Genomic DNA, 23,672 nt, shown 5'->3' on the forward strand with positions numbered 1-23,672 from the left:
AAGACAATGACTGTAGAGACATGGGGGTTCCACATGTTTGGGGGATACATTGTTCCAATAAACGGAATTGTAAAACAAATTATTAACTGAAAGACAACTTTCTTAGGCAGAGGAATTATCTTGAACAAAGTAATTCATCTGAGATAATGAACATCCAGCACAGTGCCTGAGACATAAAGGACGTTCATTACTAAGGGGCTCTGTATTTAAGGATGTCTTCACTTGACTACTCTTGTTTAATCACTTGCCTGGGTATAGAATTCTAAAGCCAGCTTTAAAGATACTGATCCATTGTCATCTGTCATCCAGTTTTGCAGATAAAAGTTTTTTTGCCAATCTGATTTCTTGTTATTTAAATAAGACTTTTTGTTTTGATTTATTGTTGGTTTTTGACTTTCTCTCTGGAAACTGTGCAGTTTTTCTCTTATTGTTGCTATTATGATAGTTCATTGAAATATGTTTAAAATTGTCTCTAAAAAATAACTATTTCTGCTCTGCACTTGGTAGGCTTATTTCATCTCATGCCTACGGTCTTTTATTCGGCAAAGAGAAAATTATGTGTTTCATTATTTTCTTTCTTCTGTTTTCTCCTTCTGGGTCCAGATTTTGCCAAGCATTGTGTCAGCCTTGTGGTTTTGAGCAAGTTAACCTCTAACATCTTTGATCATCAATTGCATTATTATAAAGTAGAAATTATAATCCCCAGGAGGCCAGGTCCCAATATGGTAATTATTCTTTCTCCTTCAGATGTCTTGCTTCTCTAAGCTTATCATTTTGATCAAGGGATTTGAATCTAAATATAGACTTCTGGCTCTTAAAGTGATGTCTAGGCTGTTTTTAGCATAAAGGTTATTGGGCATGACTCTGGTCTTCCTCAAGGTAGCATTGGCTTATTTCCGAAAGCTTCGACACTGTAGCCTGTGTTGTGTGGCAAATGCAGAGATCAGCACATAGAAACGAGTCAAAGCATATATGGAAAGGAGAGGTAAAATGTTAAATAACAAGGAAACTCTTAGAGTTTGTTTTAAGGTAGAAGTCTATAAAAGACAACAGTGGGATCTATAATATTTTTATGTGGGTTCATCTGATGAATGGCTGCCACATTTATCTTTCCAGAAGAATGGCTCTCATCATGTCACATTCTTTGTTAAAAATCTTAACTGGATCCCCACTGCCTACAAAATTAACATCATATTCCTCAGCTTAATTTTTGAGTTGTTCAAAAGATTGACACCAGTGTAACTTCCTAGTATTGTATCCCATTATTCTCTACATATTCCTTCACTCAGATTCAAATATGTTAGTCTGTGCTTCCCAGATCTATCCCATGCTCTTTCCTTGGACTCCTTCCATTCCTCCCATTTATACCAGGACATTCTTCTCTTTTAAGGTCCAACTTCATGACCTCTTCCTTTAAGAAATCTTTGCCCATCTCTATAACTCCAGGTTCTATTTCTGTGTATGCCCCAAAGCACATGCTGTGTGCATCTCTTATGTATAACATACTGCATAAAGTGACTTAAGGCATAATCTATGTCATGCTCATCTGTGATCTACTAAGGTCTAACAGTACTTCACTTATAATCTGTGCTCAGTAAATACGGTTGACTAAGTGACTGGATGCATTGTAGTCATGCTGCATTGTAATGTTTTACATTGAGAAAATAAATTTGGAGGTTTTTTTTTTTTTTTTTTTTTTTTTGAGACGGAGTCTCGCTCTGTCTCCCGGCTGGAGTGCAGTGGCTGGATCTCAGCTCACTGCAAGCTCCGCCTCCCGGGTTTATGCCATTCTCCTGCCTCAGCCTCCCGAGTAGCTGGGACTACAGGCGCCCGCCACCTCGCCCGGCTAGTTTTTTGTATTTTTAGTAGAGACGGGGTTTCACCGTGTTAGCCAGGATGGTCTCGATCTCCTGACCTCGTGATCCGCCCATCTCAGCCTCCCAAAGTGCTGGGATTACAGGCTTGAGCCACCGCGCCCGGCCTGTTTTTGTTTTTAAAAGGAGCTGACTGGTGACCAAAATTGTGCTTTGTTGACTATATTGACTTTACAGGTTTTTATATTGTCTATATGATCACTTAATATTTATTTTTCCAGCTTTATTGAGGTATAATTGACAAATAGAGATTTCATATATTTAAGGCATACAATGTAATATTTTGATATATGTATATATTGTGCCATGATTAAGCTAATCCCATTATATACTTACCATTTTTTTGGTATGGTCAGAATCCTTAAAATCTACTTTTCTTAGCAAATTTCAAGTATGGGTTTCCACAAATAGAGATAAACACTTGCTAATGACATAGGAGTACTGTCAGATATTTGGGAAATAGTTATTCAGCTTTCAGTCTATTTCCTGTCAGAAGTTTATATAAAGAAAAATGAAAATCCAATATAATACTGCTTGTAACTGAAAACGTTGTGCATTTAAATGAAGTTGTTTGTACCATTATCTTGTTTTGCTCTTGAACATTATTTGAAAATAAACCAACTTGTTACTTGGGATTGATGGTAGTGAGTGTGCTGAGTGTTGAGATTTATTTCAAAATGCGTGGCCAGCTGCGATGGTTCACGCCTGTAATCCCCGCACTTTGGGAGTCCAAGGTGGGCAGATCACCTGAGGTCAGGAGTTTGAGACCAGCCTGGCCAACATGGCAAAACCCCATCTCTACTAAAAATACACACACACACACACACACACACACACACACACACACACACACACACACAAGTCAGGCATGGTGGTATGCACCTGTAATACTGGCTACTCAAGGGGCTGAGGCAAGAGAATCACTTGAACCCAAAAGGAGGAGGTTGTAGTGAGCCAAGACCACACCACTACACTCTAGCCTGGGTAACAGAGTGAGACTCCATCTCAAAAAAACCACAAAAACAAAAACAAAAACATAAAAAATAACCCCAAGTGCATTCTCTCTTCTAGTTATTTTCCACTAATGAAATCAAAGATACTGAACAATTCAATCTTTAAATTGGAGAATTTCTTGTAAGGAAATGTGTAACTTTTATAAAGGTACTAGCAGTTTCTTGATAAATATAAGAAAGAGTAGAACAAGACATTGTATGGCGGTTTGTTATGTGTGATTTATACCATTTGGGGAAGATCAGCCATAATTTTGTGTCTTCAGTCAGTAGAATGACATTGATTTGTGGCAAGTCGACATATTCCTTTGTATTTTTGCAATGGTGATAATATTTAGGAGAACAGTGCTTAAGCCTCCTGAAAAGTTTTTTGTTATTGTTGTCGTCGTTTTTTTTTTGTTTACATTGTAGGAACTTATTCTTAGCCACCCATCTCCTACATATTTAAATATTTTAATTTTGTTCAGGAAATGAATATGTTTTCAAGTGTGTATTAATGGTTTTTTTTCTTCTTATAAATGGAAAAGAACTTAAAGATAATTTCGTTTAAAAACCTCATTTTATAGATAAGGAGATAAAACTGAATTTTATTGGGCTGAATACAAATTTTCATTTAAAATAAATATAGGATAGAAATTGAAATTGGGTTAAACTGTAGCCAATAAATTGAATTAAATGCAATGCTGGCCAGGTGCGGTGGCTCATGCCTTTAATCCTAGCACTTTGGGAGGCCGAGGCAGGTGGATTACCGGAACTCAGGAGTTCAAGATCAGCCTAGGTAACATGGTGAAACCCTGTCTCTACTAAAATACAAATAATAATAATAATAACCGGGCTGGTGGTGGAGGCCTGTAGTCCCAGCTACTTGGAAGACTGAGGCAGGAGAATTGCTTGAACCTGAGGGGTAGAAGTTGCGGTGAGCCGAGATCAAGCCACTGCACTCCAGCCTGGGTGACAGAGCAAGACCCTGTTGCAATGCATTCTAAATTTTGCGTAGTAATATAGAATTTTATTATAATGCCTAACTAAGTGCATATGAGGTCACCTAATTGTGTCAAGAAGATGAAATAAGTATTTTCAGCACCAGCAAAGGGGACTCCCTCAAGTAAGAAAAGTCCGATTTCACAAACTTTTCCACAATGTTTACAGTCAGAAAATCTATGAAGAAATGATTTCTATTTTAATGTAAGAATGAGTATGATGTTTTATAATTTCAAATGTTTTATCTTATATTCTTTTACTATTAGTCCCACCAGTTTTATGTTCATCATTTTTTCTTTCTTGCCTTTTTTGACTAATCGAGTATTTAAAAATTATTTTATGATTTTACTCTATTACCTTGTGGTTATACTCTATTTTACTGGTTTTTTTGGTGGCTACTCTAGATATTGTAATGTGCATCCTTGATTCCTTTAAATGATATTGTTAACACTACTTAAATCTGTTCATTTACTTTCCACCGTTAATGTTAGTATTGTCATGTATTTTAATTCTACATGGATCTTCTACTTCACAAGACATTAATATGTCCACTCAATATTCACTTTGAATTAGCAATATGTTTACGTTTTTCACTGCTCTACCTCCCCACTAACTTCTTTTCACAACTGTTGATTCTCTCTACCTTTTACTCTCCTTTTTTTTTTTTCTTTCTCTGAGGTCAATTTTCTTCTACCTGACTATTTCTCTTTAATGTTTATTTTAGTGCTATTCTGCTAGTGACAAATTATCTCCAGTTTTCTTTGTCTGGAAATGGTTTTAATGTGAAGAGGGCCATAGGGAGAACAGTGATATTTAGTGATAAATAGGGTTAAGTTAGAATGAAGAGAAAGTTGAGAGAAGAGGTTGAATTTTGTGGGATTTTGTTCCTGATTAACTGTGAGATTCAGAAGCATAGTAAAAGAGTTTTAGTAGCTGGGGAGGTGTGGATGGTGAAGTAAAATAAGCCAATGGACTGCTCTTCAGTAGAGAGTCTGGGGCCTGAGAATGGATGACCTGGGCGTTCTCAACCTGTGGTGATTGACATAAATGGGGAAGGTGGAGGGCATAAAGAAACATTTGTGTTGAGGGACTCAAGACAATCATAGGGAAACTCTTTTTTTTTTTTTTTTTTGAGACGGAGTCTTGCTCTGCCACCAGGCTGGAGTGCAGTGGCCGGATCTCAGCTCACTGCAAGCTCCGCCTCCCGGGTTATGCCATTCTCCTGCCTCAGCCTCCCGAGTAGCTGGGACTACAGGCGCCCGCCTCGTCGCCCGGCTAGTTTTTTGTATTTTTTTTAAGTAGAGACAGGGTTTCACCGTATTAGCCAGGATGGTCTCGATCTCCTGACCTTGTGATCCGCCCGTCTCGGCCTCCCAAAGTGCTGGGATTACAGGCTTGAGCCACCGCACCCGGCCAATCATAGGGAAACTCTAAAGAGGAAAGTGTTTCTACCACCATACTAACTTCTATGTTCTCCTGTTAGCTATTTCCATGGCAGTGTGGAGGCCAAGGGAGGTATTAGGTTATGGAGACCTGAGGGTTCCACTTCATTCCTGGAGAGTGAATTATAAGAGCTGAAAATGGGCCAGGCGTGGTGGCTCATGCCTGTAATCCCAGCACTTTGGGAGGCTGAGGTGGGTGGATCACACAGTCAGGAGTTCAGGACCAGCCTGGTCAAGATGGTGAAACTCCGTCTCTACTAAAAATATGAAAATTAGCTGGGTGTGGTGGCAGGTGCCTGTAATCCCAGCTACTTGGGAGGCTGAGGCAGAGAATTGCTTGAACCTGGGAGGCGGAGGCTGGAGTGAGCCAAGATTGCATCACTGCAATCCAGCCTGGGCAACAGAGCGAGACTCCTTCTCAAAAAAAAAAAAAAAAAAAAAAAAGCTGAAAATAAATGGATCGATTTGGGAGATGTTTAGCAAGTAAAATTAGCAGAACTTTGTGGTAGAGTGGATAGGATATGGGATGTGAATAGAGGAAAATGTCAAAAATGACCCCCTGCTTTATGTTACTTGATGTGTGTGGTGGCCATTCACTGAACTAGAAATGCTGGATGGAGGAGGACTAGGTTTGGGTGGCAAATAGTGACACCATCAGTTTGGCTTAGACTTTTTGAGTTTGAATTGCATGTGAGTCATCCAAATGGGGATATCAAATAGCCAATTAAACATATGAGTGTATTGTTGTGCAGGGATATCTGGGCAGAAGATAAAAATTTGGGAACATCTTTCTATAAATTGTTAAAGTCTTGGGTCTGAATAAGCTGGACAAAAGAGAGTCAACAGAGAGAGGCCAGTCAAGAATGCCAGTATGACTCTGAAGGACAAATAGAATGAAGAATAAAAGATGCTCATTTTACTTAGCTTTGAGGAGATCATTGGTGAAAGGGTTGGATTAAGATTACTTTTACAGTAGAGACCTTAGATTGAGAAGTTTATTGGTAAAAGAGAGATAATTTAGCTGGAGGGAAATTTTAGAATCTTTTGTCTTTAAATCAAGAGGCTTGAGTAAGTGTAAAAGCCAGTGGGAGAAATCTAGTTGAGGAAAGTTGACTATCCAGGAGAGAGAAGAGATCATAATACAGAACTTCTAAGAGGCTGGGAAGGAAATAGGGATATATTATTTCCCTCTTGCTGCTGTAACAAAATGCAACAAATTTGGTGACTTAAAACAGCACATATTTATCTTAGAGTTTTGGAGGACAGAAATTTGAAGCCAGTTCACTGGGCTGAAATCCAGGTCGCAGCGGGGCTTCATTTGTTCTGGTGGGTTTGGGTGGCAGGGCAGGTGTGGAGATTCGTTTTCATTTCTTTTCCAGCATCTAGAAGCTGCCTGCATTTGTTGGCGCTTGGTCCTGAATCACTTTGACTCCAGGTTTGGTTTTTGCCTTTCTTTTTCTCTCTCTGTATTCACTGAAACATTGCCTTCTCTCACTCTGACCCTCCTCTTTCTCTCTCTTTTAAGGACCCTTGCGACTAGGTTGGAACCCCCTGTATAATTCAGGGTAATCTTCTCTGATCAGGACCATTAACATAATCACACGTGCAAAATCCCTTTTACGATGTAAGATTACATATTCACAGCTTCCAGGAATTAGGACATCGACGTGGGGTGATGGTGGGGGAATTATTCAGCCTCCTACAAAGACCAAGCACAGTTAGAGGGACAGCCCCTAAAAGAAAGAAGGGAAAATTTCCTAATTTAATTGAAGAGAAGGAACGTAGAAAACATAAGTATGGGTGGTTTGTATATGGGATAGTGGAAATAGAATGTATTTCCTGTTTCACTAAAGTAGAGATTGTTTCACTTGTTTGAAGGAAGAGGCACTAGTAGTATAGATCCATAGAAGAAAGTATCATCCTAACAACTAGTACTGTTTTCACTTCACTAATAGAACAGCCTGCTGTGTGCCAGGAGCCCAATGGGTAGAGGGAAATAAAGATATCCAACACAGGATGATTATTACCTTTCTGTCACTGGGAGTTTTCAAAGCACGTTAAATATACATTTCATTGGAAAAGTTTAGTAAGTATTCCGGGGTGCTCAGTTACAAAAGATGACTTCATTGACAGTTCTAATATTTTCTGATTGTGTAAGTAATGCATACTTTCTTTTTTTTTTTGAGATGGAATCTCGCTTTGTCGCCCAGGCTGGAGTGCAGTGGCTGGATCTCAGCTCATTGCAAGCTCCGCCTCCTGGGTTCACGCCATTCTCCTGCCTCAGCCTCCCGATTAGCTGGGACTACAGGCACCAGCCACCTCTCCCGGCTAGCTTTTTTTGTATTTTTTAGTAGAGACGGGGTTTCACCGTGTTAGCCAGGATGGTCTCGAACTCCTGACCTCGTGATCCGCCCGTCTCGGCCTCCCAAAGTGCTGGGATTACAGGCTTGAGCCACCGCACTCGGCCAGTAATGCATACTTTCTAAATAGAATATACTTTTTTTTTTTCTCCTGAGATGGAGTCTTGCTCTGTCACCCAGGCTGGAGTGCAGTGTCACAATCTTGGCTTACTGCAACCTCCACTTCCCGGATTCAAGCGAGTCTCCTGCCTCAGCCTCCCTAGTAATTGGGATTACAGGCGCGCACCACCACACTTGGCTAATTTTGTATTTTTAGTAGAGATGGGGTTTCACCATGTTGGCCAGGCTGGTCTCGAACTCCTGACCTCAAGTGATCCACCCACCTCGGCCTCCCAAAGTGCTGGGATTACAGTCGTGAGCCACTGCACCCAGACTAGAACACACTTTAAAGAAATGTAACATAATGCTGGGCATGGTGGCTCATGCCTGTGATCCCAGCACTTCGGGAAGCTAAGGTGGGCAGATCACCTGAGGTCAGGAGTTCAAGACCAGCCTGGCTAACATGGTGAAACCCTGTCTCTACTAAAATTGCAAAAAATTAGCCCAGTGTGGTTGGGCACCTGTGATCCCAGCTAGTTGGGAGGCTGAGGCAGGAGAATCACTTGAATCTCGGAGGTAGAGGTTGCAGTGAGCCAAGATCATGCCACTGCATTCCAACCTGGGCAACAGAGCAAGACTGTCTCAAAAAAAAAAAAAAAAAAAAAAAGTGTCATAGAATGCTACTAGAAATAATTGATCAGAAGTAAAGAATATAGTAAGAATTCTTAAGAAGTTTTTCTAGATATTTGTGTAGTCAGAGCTCATGGCACTCTATTAAGTACTTGCTCTTTAACTTGAGTAATCTGATAGCTTTTTAAAATTTAATTTTTCCACTGATAGTAAATGAATTATAAAAATTGTAAGAATGAAAATAGATACATTAAAAATAACCACTTTATGATCTCCTGTGTTCTCTTATTTTCCTTCTTAGAGATCAAGATTGTTAAAAATTTGGCATAGATTCATGGAGGTCTTTTTCTATGGGCTTACCTATGCTCATGTGTATAGCTGGTCCTCCAATAAGGTCATTTTCTTCATCATTTTTTTTCTAACACGGTTGAGGAAAAAAAATCTATTCCAGGATCAGTCCACTGTCTGTGTGAAGTGTGTACTTTCTCTGTATGTCTGTGTGGGTCCTCTCCAGAGACTCGTTTCCTCCCACTTCCCAAAGATGTGCAGGTCAGGTTCATTGTCATGTCTAAATGGTCTCAGTGTGAGTAAGTGTGTGTGTGTGTATGCAAGTGTGCCCTGCAATAAAATGAGGTGCTGACCAGGGTAGGTTCCCACCTTGAGCCCTGAGCTGCCAGGATCGGCTCTGGCCACCTGTGACCCTGAACTGGAATAAGCAGATAAATCATTAAATTGTTATCTCACTTGTTTCTACTCATCTTTCTTAAATGTATATATAGCTCACATTTATTTCAGTGTTTAATATCAGAAGTGTTTTGGGTCTTTATTTAGAAGTTTGATGATTTTTTTTGACCAGAAATGTGCCATAGGAACTTAACTTATATATTTTATCATTTAGCCTATGGTAAAACTGGTTTCTTTATATGTCGTTTGGCTTAAAGTCACAGTTTCTAAGAACTGATTGACAATGTTAAGTAAGGATTTACTATATATATAGAAGTATAGGATATTTTATTGTTTTACACAAATGGGGTCATACTAAGTAATATTGTATAATTTGATTTTTTTTAATTGGACACTATGTTTTAACAATTTTCTTTGTTAGTCCATACTTTAGTTCTCTTAATTCCTACCTAATATTCTGTAGTCTGAATGTATTACGCTTTATTCATATGTGACCATTTCCAGTATATATGGTGTTTCCACATTTTCTCTTGTAAACAGTGATGCAGTTAACTCTTCCAGATACTTTTCTAATCACTTATGCTCCTTACTTTATAGAGAACCAGAAAAGGAGTGCCTATGTCAAGGGCATGGCTTCTCAAGACTTTTACAGGTGCTGCCAAATTTCCTTCCATAACATCTGTTCCCATGTATATGCTTTTTTTCAGTATTAGAGAATACCACTCTCTCACTTGGCACTTGTACCAGCCTTTGGCTTTATTAGTCATTTCCATTTTTGTCCAACTCATGAAGATGCCTTATGTTAATGTATGTTTCTCTTATTACTGATGAGATTATCTTTTTAAGTGTTTATGTTCAGTGGTATGTTTTGTGTGTGTGTGTGTGTGAATTGTCTTTTCATAGCTGTTTTTTGTTCATTTTTCTTTTGGGTTTTTTTTAAAACTTTTCATTTTTAAAGAATGCTTTATGTATTTTATGTATTTAGATTATTAGTTCATTCTTAAATATATTGCATATATACTTACTCAATATGTGTTTTGTATTTGAATTTTACTTGTGGAGTCTTCTATAGCATTAAAATATTTATGAGTCAAAATTGCTTTTGTAATTCCTTTTAGGTCTTACCTTGGAAGACTTTTCATATTACAAGATTATTAAAGCGTTCTTTTTTTTTTTTTTTTTGACAGAGTCTTGTTCTGTTGCCCAGGCTGGAGTGCAGTGGCATGATCTTGGCTCACTACAACCTCCGCCTCCCAGGTTCAACCACTTCTCCTGCCTCAGCCTCCTGGGTAGCTGGAATCACAGGCACACACCACTAAGCCCAGCTCATTTTTGTATTTTTAGCAGAGATGGGGTTTCACCATATTGGTCAAGCTAGTCTTGAGCTCCTGACCTCGTGATCCACCCGCCTCAGCCTCCAAAAGTGCTGGGATTACAGGCATGAGCCACCGTGCCCGGCCATTAAAGCATTCTTGAGTTATTTCTTCTAAAATATTTATAAACTAATTAATATTTTAGAATTTCTTTTTGGTTGTCTAATGTTACAGTCTATTTTAGAGTATGGTGTTAGGTAAAAAAAAAATGTATATTTTATTTACTCAGATGGGTATAGTTAGTCTTTTTAGAAAGTCTTATTCTTTATTGATTTTCAGTGGCATCTGTTGCATACATGTACACACAAACATGTATGAGTCTGTCAGCACCTTTTTAAAAATTGGCTAACTACAGTTTCATTATATATTAGTGTATTAGTCCATTCTCACACTGCTATAAAGAACTACCAGAGACTGGGTAATTTATAAAGAAAAGAGGTTTAATTGACTCACAGTTCCACTGGCTGTACAGGAGGCATGGCTGAGGAGGCTTCAGGAAACTTACAATCACAGCAGAAGGGTGAAGGGGAGGCAAGCACGTCTTCACATGATGGCAGGAGAGAGAGAGCTGAAGGGGAAGTGCTACACACTTTCAAACAACCAGATCTCATGAGAACTCACTATCACAAGAACAGCAAGGGGGAAATCCGCCCACTTCATACCAGGTCCCTCCCCAACCATTGGGTATTACAGTTCAACATGAGAGTTGTGTGGGGACATAGATCCAAACCATATCAATTAGGTACACCAGGTATATGAAGACCCCCCTCATTGATCTTGTTTGTCTGCCTTTCTTGGCTACAATTGTACATTTTCTTAACTTTGAAATAGTTTTGCTAGCACTGAAATGATCTGTTCCTTAAAGGTTATATAGAATTTTTTTGTAAATCAAACCATCTAGGATTTGGCCACAGTTTTTGGGAGTATCTCTTTTGTCGTGGGAAGTCAGGGACCCCAAATGGAGGGACCGGCTGGAGCCGCAGCAGAGGGACATAAATTGTGAAGATTTCATGGATATTTATCACTTCCCTAATAATACTTTCATAATTTCTTACACCTGTCTTTGTTTTAATCTCTTAATCCTGTTATATTCATAAGCTGAGGATGTACGTCACCTCAGGACCACTGTGATGATTGCGTTAACTGTACAAATTGATTGTAAAACGTGTGTTTGAACAATATGAAATCAGTGCACCTTGAAAAAGAACAGAATAACAGTAATTTTAGGGAACAAGGGAAGACAACCATAAGGTCTGACTGCCTGCGGGGTTGGGCAGAGTAGAGCCATATTTTACTTCTTGCAGAGAGCCTATAAACTGACATACAAGTAGGGAAGATATCGCTGAATTCTTTTCCTAGCAAGGAATATTAATAATTAAGACCCTGGGAAAGTAATGCATTCCTGGGGGAAGGTCTATAAACGGCTGCTCTGGGAGTGTCTGTCCTATGCGGTTGAGATATGGACTGAAATATGCCCTGGTCTCCTGCAGTACTCTTAGGCTTATTAGGGTGGGGAAAAAACCCCACCCTGGTAAATTTGAGGTCAGATCAGTTCTCTGCTCTCGAACTCTGTTTTTTGTTGTTTAGGATGTTTATCAAGGCAATACGTGCACAACTGAACATAGACCCTTATCAGAAGTTTTTGATTTTGCCTTCTGACCTTTGCTTTGCCCTTTGCCTTGTGATCTTTATTGGCCTCAGAAGCATGTAATCTTTGTTCTCCTTTTTGCCCTTTGAAGCGTGTGATTTTTGTGACCAAATCCCTGTTCTTACACCCCCTCCCGTTTTGAAATCCTTAATAAAAACCTGCTGGTTTTGTGGCTCAGGTGGGCATCATGGTCCTACTGATATGTGATGTCACCCCCAGAGGCCCAGCTGTAAAAGTCCTCTCTTCGTACTCTTTCTCTTTATTTCTCAGCTGGCTGACACTTATGAAAAATAGAAAGAATCTACATTGAAATATTGGGGGCGGGTTCCCCTGATACTCTTTGACAACTGTCTTTCTTTTATGGCAATTAGTTTCTTTGAATTTTATGGAGTCAATTTGTATAAATTATATTGTCCAGAGAATAGTCTATTTCATTATGTTTTATTTGCATAAAATTGGAGGAAGTAGTCTCTTATGATTCTTATCATTTCTCTGGTATTATTTTTTATTTTGTATATTGATACTTTCTCCCTTTTCCCCCCTAGACTTGTTTCACTCTTTATCTATTTTATTGTTTTCCCCAAAGACAAGATTCAGGACTTATTAGTTTTATTATTTTACCTTTTTTTCAAGTTTTAATTTCTACTTTTATATTTATTAGTTTATACCTTCTGATTTCCTCAGGTTTAATTTAATGATTTTTTAAAATTTTTGGATGTTAATAAATTTATTTTTGTTTACTATACATGTATTTAAGCTTATGAATTAGAATCTGAGAATTGTTTTAGCAGTATGAGATATTATATATGGTGTTTATTATATTTATTATTATTACATAGACATTTTACACTTTCAATTTTCATTGCTTTCCTTGCCAGAACAGTTATTTGAAGAGTCTTAAAATTTTCAGGTGCTGGGAGTTTCTTACCCCAAGATTTATTAGTGATTTTTCCTTTTACTCTATTGTGATTAGAAACTATTATCTGTATTCCAGAATTTACTGGGGTTTTATCTTTGATGTCAAATGTGATCAAGTTTTTTTTTTAACCAATTTCTTTTTTTTTTTTTTTTTTTTTTGAGGCAGAGTCTCGCTCTGTCGCCCGGACTGGAGTGCAGTGGCCAGATCTCAGCTCACTGCAAGCTCCGCCTCCCGGGTTTACGCCATTCTCCTGCCTCAGCCTCCCGAGTAGCTGGGACTACAGGCGCCGGCCACCTCGCCCGGCTAGTTTTTGTATTTTTAGTAGAGACGGGGTTTCACCGTGTTAGCCGGGATGGTCTCGATCTCCTGACCTTGTGATCCGCCCGTCTCGGCCTCCCAAAGTGCTGGGATTACAGGCTTGAGCCACCGCGCCCGGCCCAATTTCTTAAAGAGAAGGGATATTCTCTGATTTCACCTTAAATATATGGCAATGAACTCTATGTTATTATGTTACCCTATTTATATATTTTATATTTATACCTACTTTTTAATTCTCTTGTTATTCAGGCTTTGAGAAGGTTGGATAATAGTCAATTAATAGTATGTTTCCATCTGATTATCTTTATACCTATTTTAGAGTTTGCTTTACAAATGTGTACTATATGACACCTAAATATTCATAATCATTTTATTTTTATTGTGAATTACACCATTCAGCATTATAGTGTTTTCTTCCTTGCTCCTTCCTTCCTTTTTATTTTTATTTGTCCTGTGTGCTTTTGCCTGTTCTTTTGAATAGGCAACTTGATGAAACACTTGGTTATAGGGGGTTCTCTTTCCCATAGAATAGAGCAGAATCTGTTTTATGATTCAACTGAAAGTTTTTCTTTCAATAGGTGAGTTTAGCTCTGCAACACCTCTGAGATAACATAAAAGTGTGGCATTAGTACTGTTATTTTATGTTTTCTAATTTATAGATTTTTGAAAAAAATTCACAAGATGTTCTGCTTTCTTAGCTTTGTGTTTGCTTTCTTTTTATTAGAAAAGTTTATATTTCTGTTATAAGTGTAAGTGTAGGAAAGTTCTTGATCCTCTTATTTCCTTAAAAATGATCTATTATTCCTTTCTGCAGAGTAATAATAAAACTAATATGTTTCCTCTTCATTATCCCTTTTCTACTAGGTGATTTTAGCATTATAAAATAAATTACTTAAAATTCTCCTGTGATTTATCAGTTTAAAATATCTTTTGATCTTAGTTAGCAAAGCAGTCAGCTTATACAGTGTATGCTACATACCTTGTCCTTGCTCCTTCAGCTTTCATCTTTTTGAAAAGTTTTTTATTCATATTTTCATATTGAAGTTCATAACAATTCTTATATTGTTATGGCTCATATTACTTATGTTTTATTATAGCAACATAATCACATACATGATTGGAATTTAGTACCATGATTTATTTCAGTGTTTATTTCAGTTATTTCACTCAGTGAAATATTCAGTTATTACACTCTGGATGTTTTACAATCACTTGGATGACTAAAATTTATCTTCTAGTAAATTCCTCAAGGAGATCCCATGAAAACAAGATTTTATATATTTGTAATATGTTCAAAATTTTGAACATTGTCCGTTGCCTTTATAATTAATGAGTTTGGCTGAATTTAAAAATCTCATTTGTATTTTCTTTTTTCAAGGATTTCATGCACATTACTGCTTCCAGTAGAGTATCTAAAAGGCATTGGTGTCCACTGAATCTGACTGTTGAATGTTGCTGTGGAGAAATTTGACAACAGACTGATTCTCCCCTTAAAATAAGCTACTAGAAAACTTTTGCCTTGCTGTTCAAAAGGTTTCAGTAATTTTACTAGGAAGTGTCTTAGTGCTGACTGTTTCTCTGGGGAACTATGTGACTTTCACTAAGTTTTTTTTTTTTTTTTCCTTCATTTTGAGACAGGGTGTCACTCTGTTGCCCAGGCTGGAGTTCAGTGGAGTGCAGCTTCGAACTCCTGGGCTCAAGCAATCCTCCTGCCTCAGCTTCTTGAGTAGATGGAACTACAGGTGCTCACCGCCACACCTGGACATATTTTTTAAATTTTTTGTAGAGATAGGGTCTTGCTCTGTTGTCCAGGCTGATCTCAAATTCCTTGACCTCAAGCCATCCTCCTGTCTCAGCCTCCCCAATGGCTGGGATTACAGGCATGAGCCACCACGCCTAATGATCAATAAGTTTTGACTACAAAAAAATTCTTATATTGTATTTTATTTATTCTTTTCTGCTGTTTTGGTTTCATTCTGTGAGTATTTCAGTTTCTGTCTAATGTTTCTTAAATTTAAGATAATTGTTCCGTCGGGGCGTGGTGACTCAAATTTGTAATCCCAGCAGTTTGGGAGGCCGAGGTGGGCATATCAGGAGGTCAAAAGATCGAGACCATCCTGACCAGCATGGTGAACCCCATCTCTACTAAAAATACAAAAATTACCTGGGCGTGGTGAGACGCACCTGTATTCCCAGCTACTCGGGAGGCTGAGGCAGGAGAATCACTTGAGCCCAGGAGGCAGAGGTTGCAGTGAGCCGAGGTCACACCACTGCACTCCAGACTGGGTGACCATGTGAGACTCTGTCTTAAAAAAAAAAAAAAAAAAAAAAAAAAAAGATAATTTTTCCTCTCACTTTGGTTACTTCACTGTTAGAGTGGAGGGGAAAATTGGCTAGTGGTGGATCAGATCAGCTCATCAAATGTGAAGACTGACTCTATGTCATTTACTTAAGGAAGTGAAAATTTATAGTAGGGTATGATGAGCTGGTAAAACCAGAGTTTCTGAATTTATCTCTGAAGATCTAGGCTACATATTTATTGCTGCAACAATCTATGTTAAGAATTTTCTGTGCCGGGCGCGGTGGCTCAAGCCTGTAATCCCAGCACTTTGGGAGGCCGAGACGGGCGGATCACGAGATCAGATCGAGACCATCCTGGCTAACATGGTGAAACCCCGTCTCCACTAAAAAATACAAAAAACTAGCTGGGCGAGGTGGCGGGCGCGTGTAGTCCCAGCTACACGGGAGGCTGAGGCAGGAGAATGGCATGAACCCCGGAGGCAGAGCTTGCAGTGAGCTGAGATCCGGCCACTGCACTCCAGCCTGGGCGACAGAGCGAGACTCCGTCTCAAACAAAAAAAAAAAAAAAAAAAAAATTTTCTGAGACTGGTGTTCTCAGAACAACATTTAGATTTAGTATTCACACTAGTGGTCACTAATAGAACTGTGTCAGATAGTGAAAGAATATCTACATTTTCCTGTAAAGAAGACTTTGTGCTTTTGTTCAGAAAAAAAATCATACGGCTAACAATTGTTAAGATGAGAAAGGAGGCTTGTCCACTATGTAACCGGAGTGACTAGTCTTTCCACATTGATTGTATGTGAACATAATGCCTACTGTGTACAAAGAACACTCTGCTAGGTATTCTGGGAGAAGCAGAGGAAATAAGAGACTCGGCCCTAACTTTAAGGATTATATTTGTGTTGAGTAGAAAATGTTGGCCTGTTGAAGGATTTATAAGTTATCAAAACAATGCATTAGTAAGTATCAGGCAAGACAGGAGAAATGGAAAAGTTTAAGTCCTTAAAAAAAATTACAAAACAGGGAATGATATGATTTATATGGAGGGATGACTTCTTGGTGGAATAAATTTTGATCTATGTCTTTGAGGGAGATGATGAACCTAGCTAGGCAATGAGTTATCCCAAGGGGACACAGCACAGTAGTGTGAGATACAGGGGAAGATGAAAGGACAGTGCAAGTTGTATTTTGTGTGAGGCAGGAGATTGGTTGGATTAAAAAAGTATTTGTGAGACTTGATATTCAAGAGGCATCTACCTTATTGCTTTTTTTTTTCTCTCTCTGTGTAAAGCCACTGGGGGTAGATAGACACTGAAATGGTCAGAGAGAAGTTAGGCATGCCACTGCCCTCAAGGAACCTCCATTCTAAATAATATAGAATGCATCCACATAGGAGACAGTAGCTGAAGCTTGAATAAACTGGTGTATGATAAAGAGTAAAGTGGTAGTATTGAAAGGACAGGTAGGGTTTCTTTTCTTTCTTTCTTTCTTTTTTTTTTTTTGAGACAGAGTCTCGCTCTGTCCCCCAGGCTGGAGTGCAGTGGCCAGATCTCAGCTCACTGCAAGCTCCGCCTCCCGGGTTTACGCCATTCTCCTGCCTCAGCCTCCCAAGTAGCTGGGACTACAGGCGCCCGCCAAGTCGCCTGGCTAGTTTTTTGTATTTTTTAGTAGAGACGGGGTTTCGCCGTGTTAGCTAGGTTGGTCTCGATCTCCTGACCTCGTGATCCACCCGTCTCGGCCTCCCAAAGTGCTGGGATTACAGGCTTGAGCCACCGCGCCCGGCCAGGTAGGGTTTCAATCTGTAAAATGAGATGAAATAATACCTACTTTGCAGGCCTGTTAGAATAAAATGAAATAACATATGCAAAGTGCTTAACACTTAATGGGCAATTGACATGTGTTTGTCATCTTTCCTTCCTTCCCCATCTCTCAATTCTGAGGTAACTTGTACCATAAAAAGGAGAGATCCTTGAAAGATGCACAGAAGTGACATTTTCAGAAGAGGTGTGACTGGCCTTGGGCCTTCATTGTGGGGCTTAATGAACTGATGAATATTATGAACAAAGAGGTGGAAATACAGAACATGCTTTTGGGAGCTTTGTCGAAGCTGAGTGGGAGAAGAGATTTGAAGGTTGGACTTGAAACCTAGAGGTTGGATGATACTTTTGTATTAGGTTGGTGCAAATGTAATTGCGGTTCTTGCCATTACTTTCAATAATAAAAACCGCAATTACTTTTGCACCGATCTAATAGCTTCTTCTGCCCAGATTCCACCTTGTATACTATAATAACTGGTGGTTTATGTGTCACCCTCCATCAGCTCTTTTGGTAAACAGGAATCATGAGTTGATTAACTTTGAATTCTCCATAATAAACAGCACAGCACTTTACACATAGTAAGGTCTTCAATACATATTTATAAAGCAGGTTAATAAAACAAACAAATGCTTGGGAACGTCAGAAACAAGAACTGTATGAATGTGACATTTTATGCTAATGTTGTATCAAGCTATGTATTTAATAATAAAATGTGGAAACACATGTTGTGGAGTGGAATTCTCCCTGGCTTAGTGGCTATGGACTTTGTGAACTTGAACAAGTTTTTTGCAGTATATGCTTAAACCCCAGACCATTCCTTAGCTGCCTGCTCTTCTGGCCTTAATTTCCTCATCTGTTCAATAGCTAGTGCCTTATAGAATTGTGAGCATTAAGTGAAAACTAGCTCAGTGCCTGGCACATAATGAGTGCTCACATGAATATTACTAATAACCACAATAATAGTTATTTTTATTTTTCCTAATTAAAATATCGATATGAAAATACCTTAAGTGACATTTACTCTTGTTCTATCCAATTATCGAACAAAATTCTGAATAATATATAGTGCTATTCTGTAATATTATATTGTTGACTCTGTTGTGTTGAAAACATCTTGTAATGTTAAAGTTTCGTTTTTGGAGATAAAAGACCCGTTCTCTGCAGTGGGAGTTTAAGGAGTGTTTTGTTAGTATCTGCCTTGGGCTCTTCCAGGCCTTCTACAAACTTGATTTCCTTTGATACTCACAGCAGTTCTGAAAGTGTTGGTCATAGTTTTTTATCCTCATTTTGCAGCTGAAGAGAATTAAGGCTCAGGTGACAAGGTTAGTGAGTGGCAAAGTCATTTATAATAATTAATGAGAAAAAAGAATAGGCTGAAGTTAAATTTGGAATCAGTGTCTGAAATAACTAGGAAGTAAGAGAAAGCACAGTCAATGTGAGCACCTGCAAAAGATTACAGAAACATGAGATTCCACCTGTCTTAAGTATGCAGTGTGCTATCTTGTTCAGTCTGCTGAGTATGGAAAGTATGGGTAAGCTTCATTTTTCAAAGACAGTTGCCTTTTTGATAACAGTCACAAAATGCCAAATTTTACTCTTCACCATTTTCTCTGACAATTTAGAAACTTAGTTTTCCAGTGTTCTGAAGGGATGACCTGTCACACACACGTAAGCAGCTAGTCATCTAGTAAGTGTTTTTTGTTGTTGTTGTTGTTGTTTTTGAGACAGAGTCTCGCTCTGTCACCCAGGCTGGAGTGCGGTGGTGCGGTCTCGGGTCACTGCAAGCTCCGCCTTCCGGGTTCACGCCATTCTCCTGTCTCAGCTTCCCGAGTAGTTGGGACTACAGGCGCCCGCCACCATGCCTGGCTAGTTTTTTGTTTTTTTGTTTTTTTTTTTTTTTTAGTAGAGACGAGGTTTCACTGTGTTAGCCAGGATGGTCTCCATCTCCTGACCTCGTGATCCGCCCGTCTCGGCCTCCCAAAGTGCTGGGATTACAGGCGTGAGCCACCGCGCCCGGCCTATTAAGTGTTTTTAAGCCCTTATAGGGCATGTATATATTGCACTGTAATCTGTACAGGACCTGGATACTGTTTTGACTTGAAGCATTCATTTTATAAATAGTGTTTAATAGGCTCTATGGTGTGATACAAAACAGCATTTCTAACTTTCCCATCATCTAGACTTCAAACAGAGTAAACTTTGAGACCTTGACCCTGTGTTCACATCAGTTTTCAAGTTCTGCATATTCTTCCCCACTAGTCACTTCTCAAAGCAAATGCCATTTCCTCCTTGAAGCCTGCTCTGATCTCACCCCTACTGCGCAGTCGCTTCTACCTCGGTGCACTCTTGATGCTTAGCATTTAATCACTATTAGTCTTAGCTTACTACTGAATGGGATACTTTAACTTAAAAATTAATATCCCTATTCCACTATGAGACAGTGACCTTAACTGTCTTAACGATAGTGTGTTCCTACTGCCTGATACAGGGTTTGGCAAATAGTACTTTGCTTGATAATTTAGTGAAATGAATTGCTTTCATTATGATGGAACCCCAATAAAATCTGAGACCAGAGATAACACTTTTTTTTTTTTTTTTTTTTGAGACGGAGTCTTGCCCTGTTGCCCAGGCTGGAGTGCAGTGGTGCGATCTCGGCTCACTGCAAGCTCCGCCTCCCGAGTTCAAGCAATTCTCCTGCCTCAGCCTCCCGAGTAGCTGGGACTACAGGCACGTGCCACCACGCCCGGCTAATTTTTGTATTTTTAGTAGAGGCGAGGTTTCACAATGTTAGCCAGGATGCAGAGATAACACTTTGTAATATTTGAAGGCTAAATTGAGGAAAGAAGATAGATAAGGCCAAATATTATGGATGATTTTCTTGAAATTGTTAGTTACCATGGTCTTTGTTATTGTTGGCTTGCTGAAAAGTAGCTCAAGGTTAGAACAGAATCTTTTGCTTCACAAATGCTAACCCCCCATCGCTGTATTAGTCGATATTTTCTTTCCTGGTAATTTTCTTTTAAAAGATCATGATAAACCTAACTGGATAAGGATCAAATTAGTTAATTCTTCCGAACTAGATCTGTGACTTTTTATATTAAGCACATTACTGCCACTCTCAACTACCATTCTGAGGGAGTTTTGGTTTTGAAATTCAAAGCAGGGAACCTTGGAGTTGTAGTGCCTCTTTTTTTCTTTTGAGGAATATGAGCTCACCATGCATATTAAACCCACTTATGTGTAAAGCAGTAAAGTGAATCCTGCCTAGTAGCAGTCAAGATAATGCAATGGAAAGTTTGTGTCTGTGTTGCTGAGAATCTTGCGTTTTGCATTGTTACTACAACAATCACATTGTAATCTAGAAATTACGAGTTCTTCTCCTGCTGAAGGCAGTGGGTCAGGATTGAAGAGCATTGAGCAGTTCAGTAAAGCTTGTCCAGATGTCAGTGCAGAAGAGATTTTACAATTGTAAAAGCTCAGATTAGTTTTAACATTGCAATCCTTTTTGTCATTTTTGCGTGTTTCTTTCATTTTTTATTTAGACTTCATTGAAATTTTTCTTGTTAGTTATAGATATTTTCCGTTGTAAACCTCCTCCTGCCTCCCTCCCCTAGAAACATTAGAATAAAATTTTCAGTTTTTTATGGGAAGAAATGCAAAAGGGTCATTAACATTTTGAGAAAGCTTTGGCAGTGGTTATTTTTTTAAATGCTTTTAATGGAATGAAATACGCTACATCACACACATTTGTGCTTTTTTAAAACATAAGTATTCGAGATTGATATGTTGTAGTTTAATTCTCTCTTTGTATTTAACACTTATTTAAGTTTATTGTTAAAATAATATTTAATAGCGTGTGATATCAAGGATAGCTGGAAGGTTTATAATACAAAAATTTTAGTGTTTAGGAAATGAAAGATATTAACATATATTAAAACTATTTTATTATAATATAGAAATTAACACTTTGTGCCAATTCTAACCTCAGGATTATTTTTTGTGCCTCGGGTATGTTCCAATTGATCTCTTCATCAATTTTATGAATAGCATAAGTAAATTTAGTTCATTAATGTATTTATATACTTTAAATAGACCAATGTAAACAACTTCTTATCTGCCATATGTTGAAATGCTTTAGTAAAGACATAACTGCCTGGTCAACAAAGATGGCATTGAATTGCACTGTTTTGGAAAAAAAGTTGAGCGAACTAGATGCCTGTTAATCTGGTTCTTTAAATATCATAAACAAAAGTATCAGAATGTGTTTCCAAGGACAAAGGCGGGGTTTTCCAGGCTTTGATTGGTTGCTGCCTTGTCCTGTCCCACGGCCATCCTTAATTGGCTTTGGGTAGATTGGAATCACATAAGCAGGGTGACATTTATTACTTTCCTAGTTGTTTCATTGCACTGAGCCTTGAGATTCCCGTAAAAGATTTCTTTTATTTTGTCCATGACCTACAAGAGAGGATCATTCTAAGAAGAGCAGGCATGAGTTTGAGTGCAAGAAGAGTCACTCTGCCTGCAATAACGCCAATAATTCTACAGAAAAGGGTATGTGACTTCTTTTTCCTTTTTTTCTTTAATTTTTCTTGCTGCTTTTTTCCCCGTTACTGTGTATTTATTAATACATAGGAAGCTTTACTTACATACCCTTGAAAGAGCCTGTAATTCATTAAAGTTGTAGGTAAAATTAAAGGACATATTATTGGAATTGAACTAGGAAAAGTAATACTGCACTAGAACATCACTATAGTTAAAGACTTTCATCTAAAAGAAGTTTGATCTCGATTTCAGGTCTTTGGGATTTAGAGACTGTATTGAAACTTTTTCTTTTTTGTCTTTCTACTGTAACTTCAAGCCTCTTTGTTTTAAGTTCAGTAGGAAATCTACTATTGTGTCTTTTATTTGTTCACTAAGGAATAGTTTCTTTGTTTCACCATAATTCATAATATATCAATCTCTTCATTGTTGAATAGACTATACAATTATTTTACTGTTTAAACATGTGTTACCAGTTTATTCTCAAGTTTCTACCCATTTCTATTGAGCTTCTGCATATTTGCTTAAGAAAAACTTTCCATTAAATTCCCCTGTTAAAGGGCTTTCTGTTAATTATTAATGCAGTCAATCCTGTGTGTGAAAATATTTTATTTATTAGTTTTTTGTAAAGATTATTTTTATGTATCATTTACGGCGTTGCATTTTACAAGGTGGTATGTGCAACCATGTCATGTAGTCATGGTAAACTTCTCTTGTAAATCTCCAAAATAAGAACATTGCGTTGGACTTCTTAAAGAATCAAATCTGTCACATTGAGAAGGAAAGCACTAAAACTCAGTTTTGGCAATATGCTTTCCAAATGGTTTTGGTGACACTAGAAACCGTAGTGTTTATTTTTGAACTCAACTTTTAATAGTTAACTTTTAACTATCAGTGCATTCCATTAAGTCAAAGGTCATGTTGCAATTTATTTGAAACATGGCAAATCTAACAGTTAAAGTGGCTATATTTTTTAAAAAGGAAGTGTCTCTTTACTATTTTTAATTTTTAGATTTTCAGCTTATTTTCTTATCCAGTCAACCATTTATTTACTGAGAATATTTTATTTGGCATTGGAACAGCTATATGATAATTTTGCCAACATGAGTTCTTTATCTTTCTTGAGGCCTTTTGCTAATTGTAAGCAAATTTAATTAAAAATATTTTGCTTTGGGCTTTAACTTTTATTTTGAATTGGACTTAGCGGTGCATTAATAATGACAATATAGGTTTGTGGACTCACCGAGGATGTGAAAAGGCATATTAACATTTATCAAGTCTATGTTCTCATGTTTGAGTTCTTCTTTATCCAGTTAATATTGCAGTTTACATTGACTAAGAAACTTCTATCATATGGTTGGTTTTTGATGACATGTTGGTATGATGGAAAGTGTACTATTTGGACTCTCCATTTACTAGCCCTGTGACTTTGGGCAAATCCAGTAAACTCTTGGAGTCTTTACTTCCTCATCTGTATAACAAACTGAGGAGTTTTCAGTAGATAATATCTTCAGTCTTATTTGTGTCTATAATGCTGTGAACCAAATATTTTATATTTTCATGGTTATTGTAAAGTATGTAAATTATTTTTATTATTTTAGAGAGATTATAAAACATTAGGAAAGAATGCTATAATGTTCAAGGAGTTTGAACAATTAGTCTAGGAGAAATTGAT

General features: G+C 38.0%; 1 protein-coding gene across 5 annotated transcripts in view; it reads left to right on the forward strand.

Annotated features, from left to right (window-relative positions):
* The window catches only part of GRB14 (growth factor receptor bound protein 14), a 131,859-nt gene that overhangs the window by 34,173 nt on the left and 74,014 nt on the right, over positions 1-23,672 (forward strand). The window contains exon 1 of one of the 5 annotated variants that reach the window (XM_033231284.1): positions 21,737-22,009. The exons of 3 other annotated variants lie outside the window; for them this stretch is intronic. In XM_033231284.1, coding sequence (XP_033087175.1) covers positions 21,947-22,009 — 63 coding nt within the window. In that variant the 5' untranslated portion in view covers positions 21,737-21,946. Of the gene's footprint in view, positions 1-21,736; positions 22,010-23,672 lie in introns of those variants that run through there. One more of the 5 variants, XM_033231285.1, reaches the window with a different exon arrangement.

Source organism: Trachypithecus francoisi, unplaced genomic scaffold (assembly GCF_009764315.1).
Source record: "Trachypithecus francoisi isolate TF-2019V2 unplaced genomic scaffold, Tfra_2.0 Lachesis_group13, whole genome shotgun sequence".
NCBI classification, from domain to species: Eukaryota; Metazoa; Chordata; class Mammalia; order Primates; family Cercopithecidae; genus Trachypithecus; species Trachypithecus francoisi.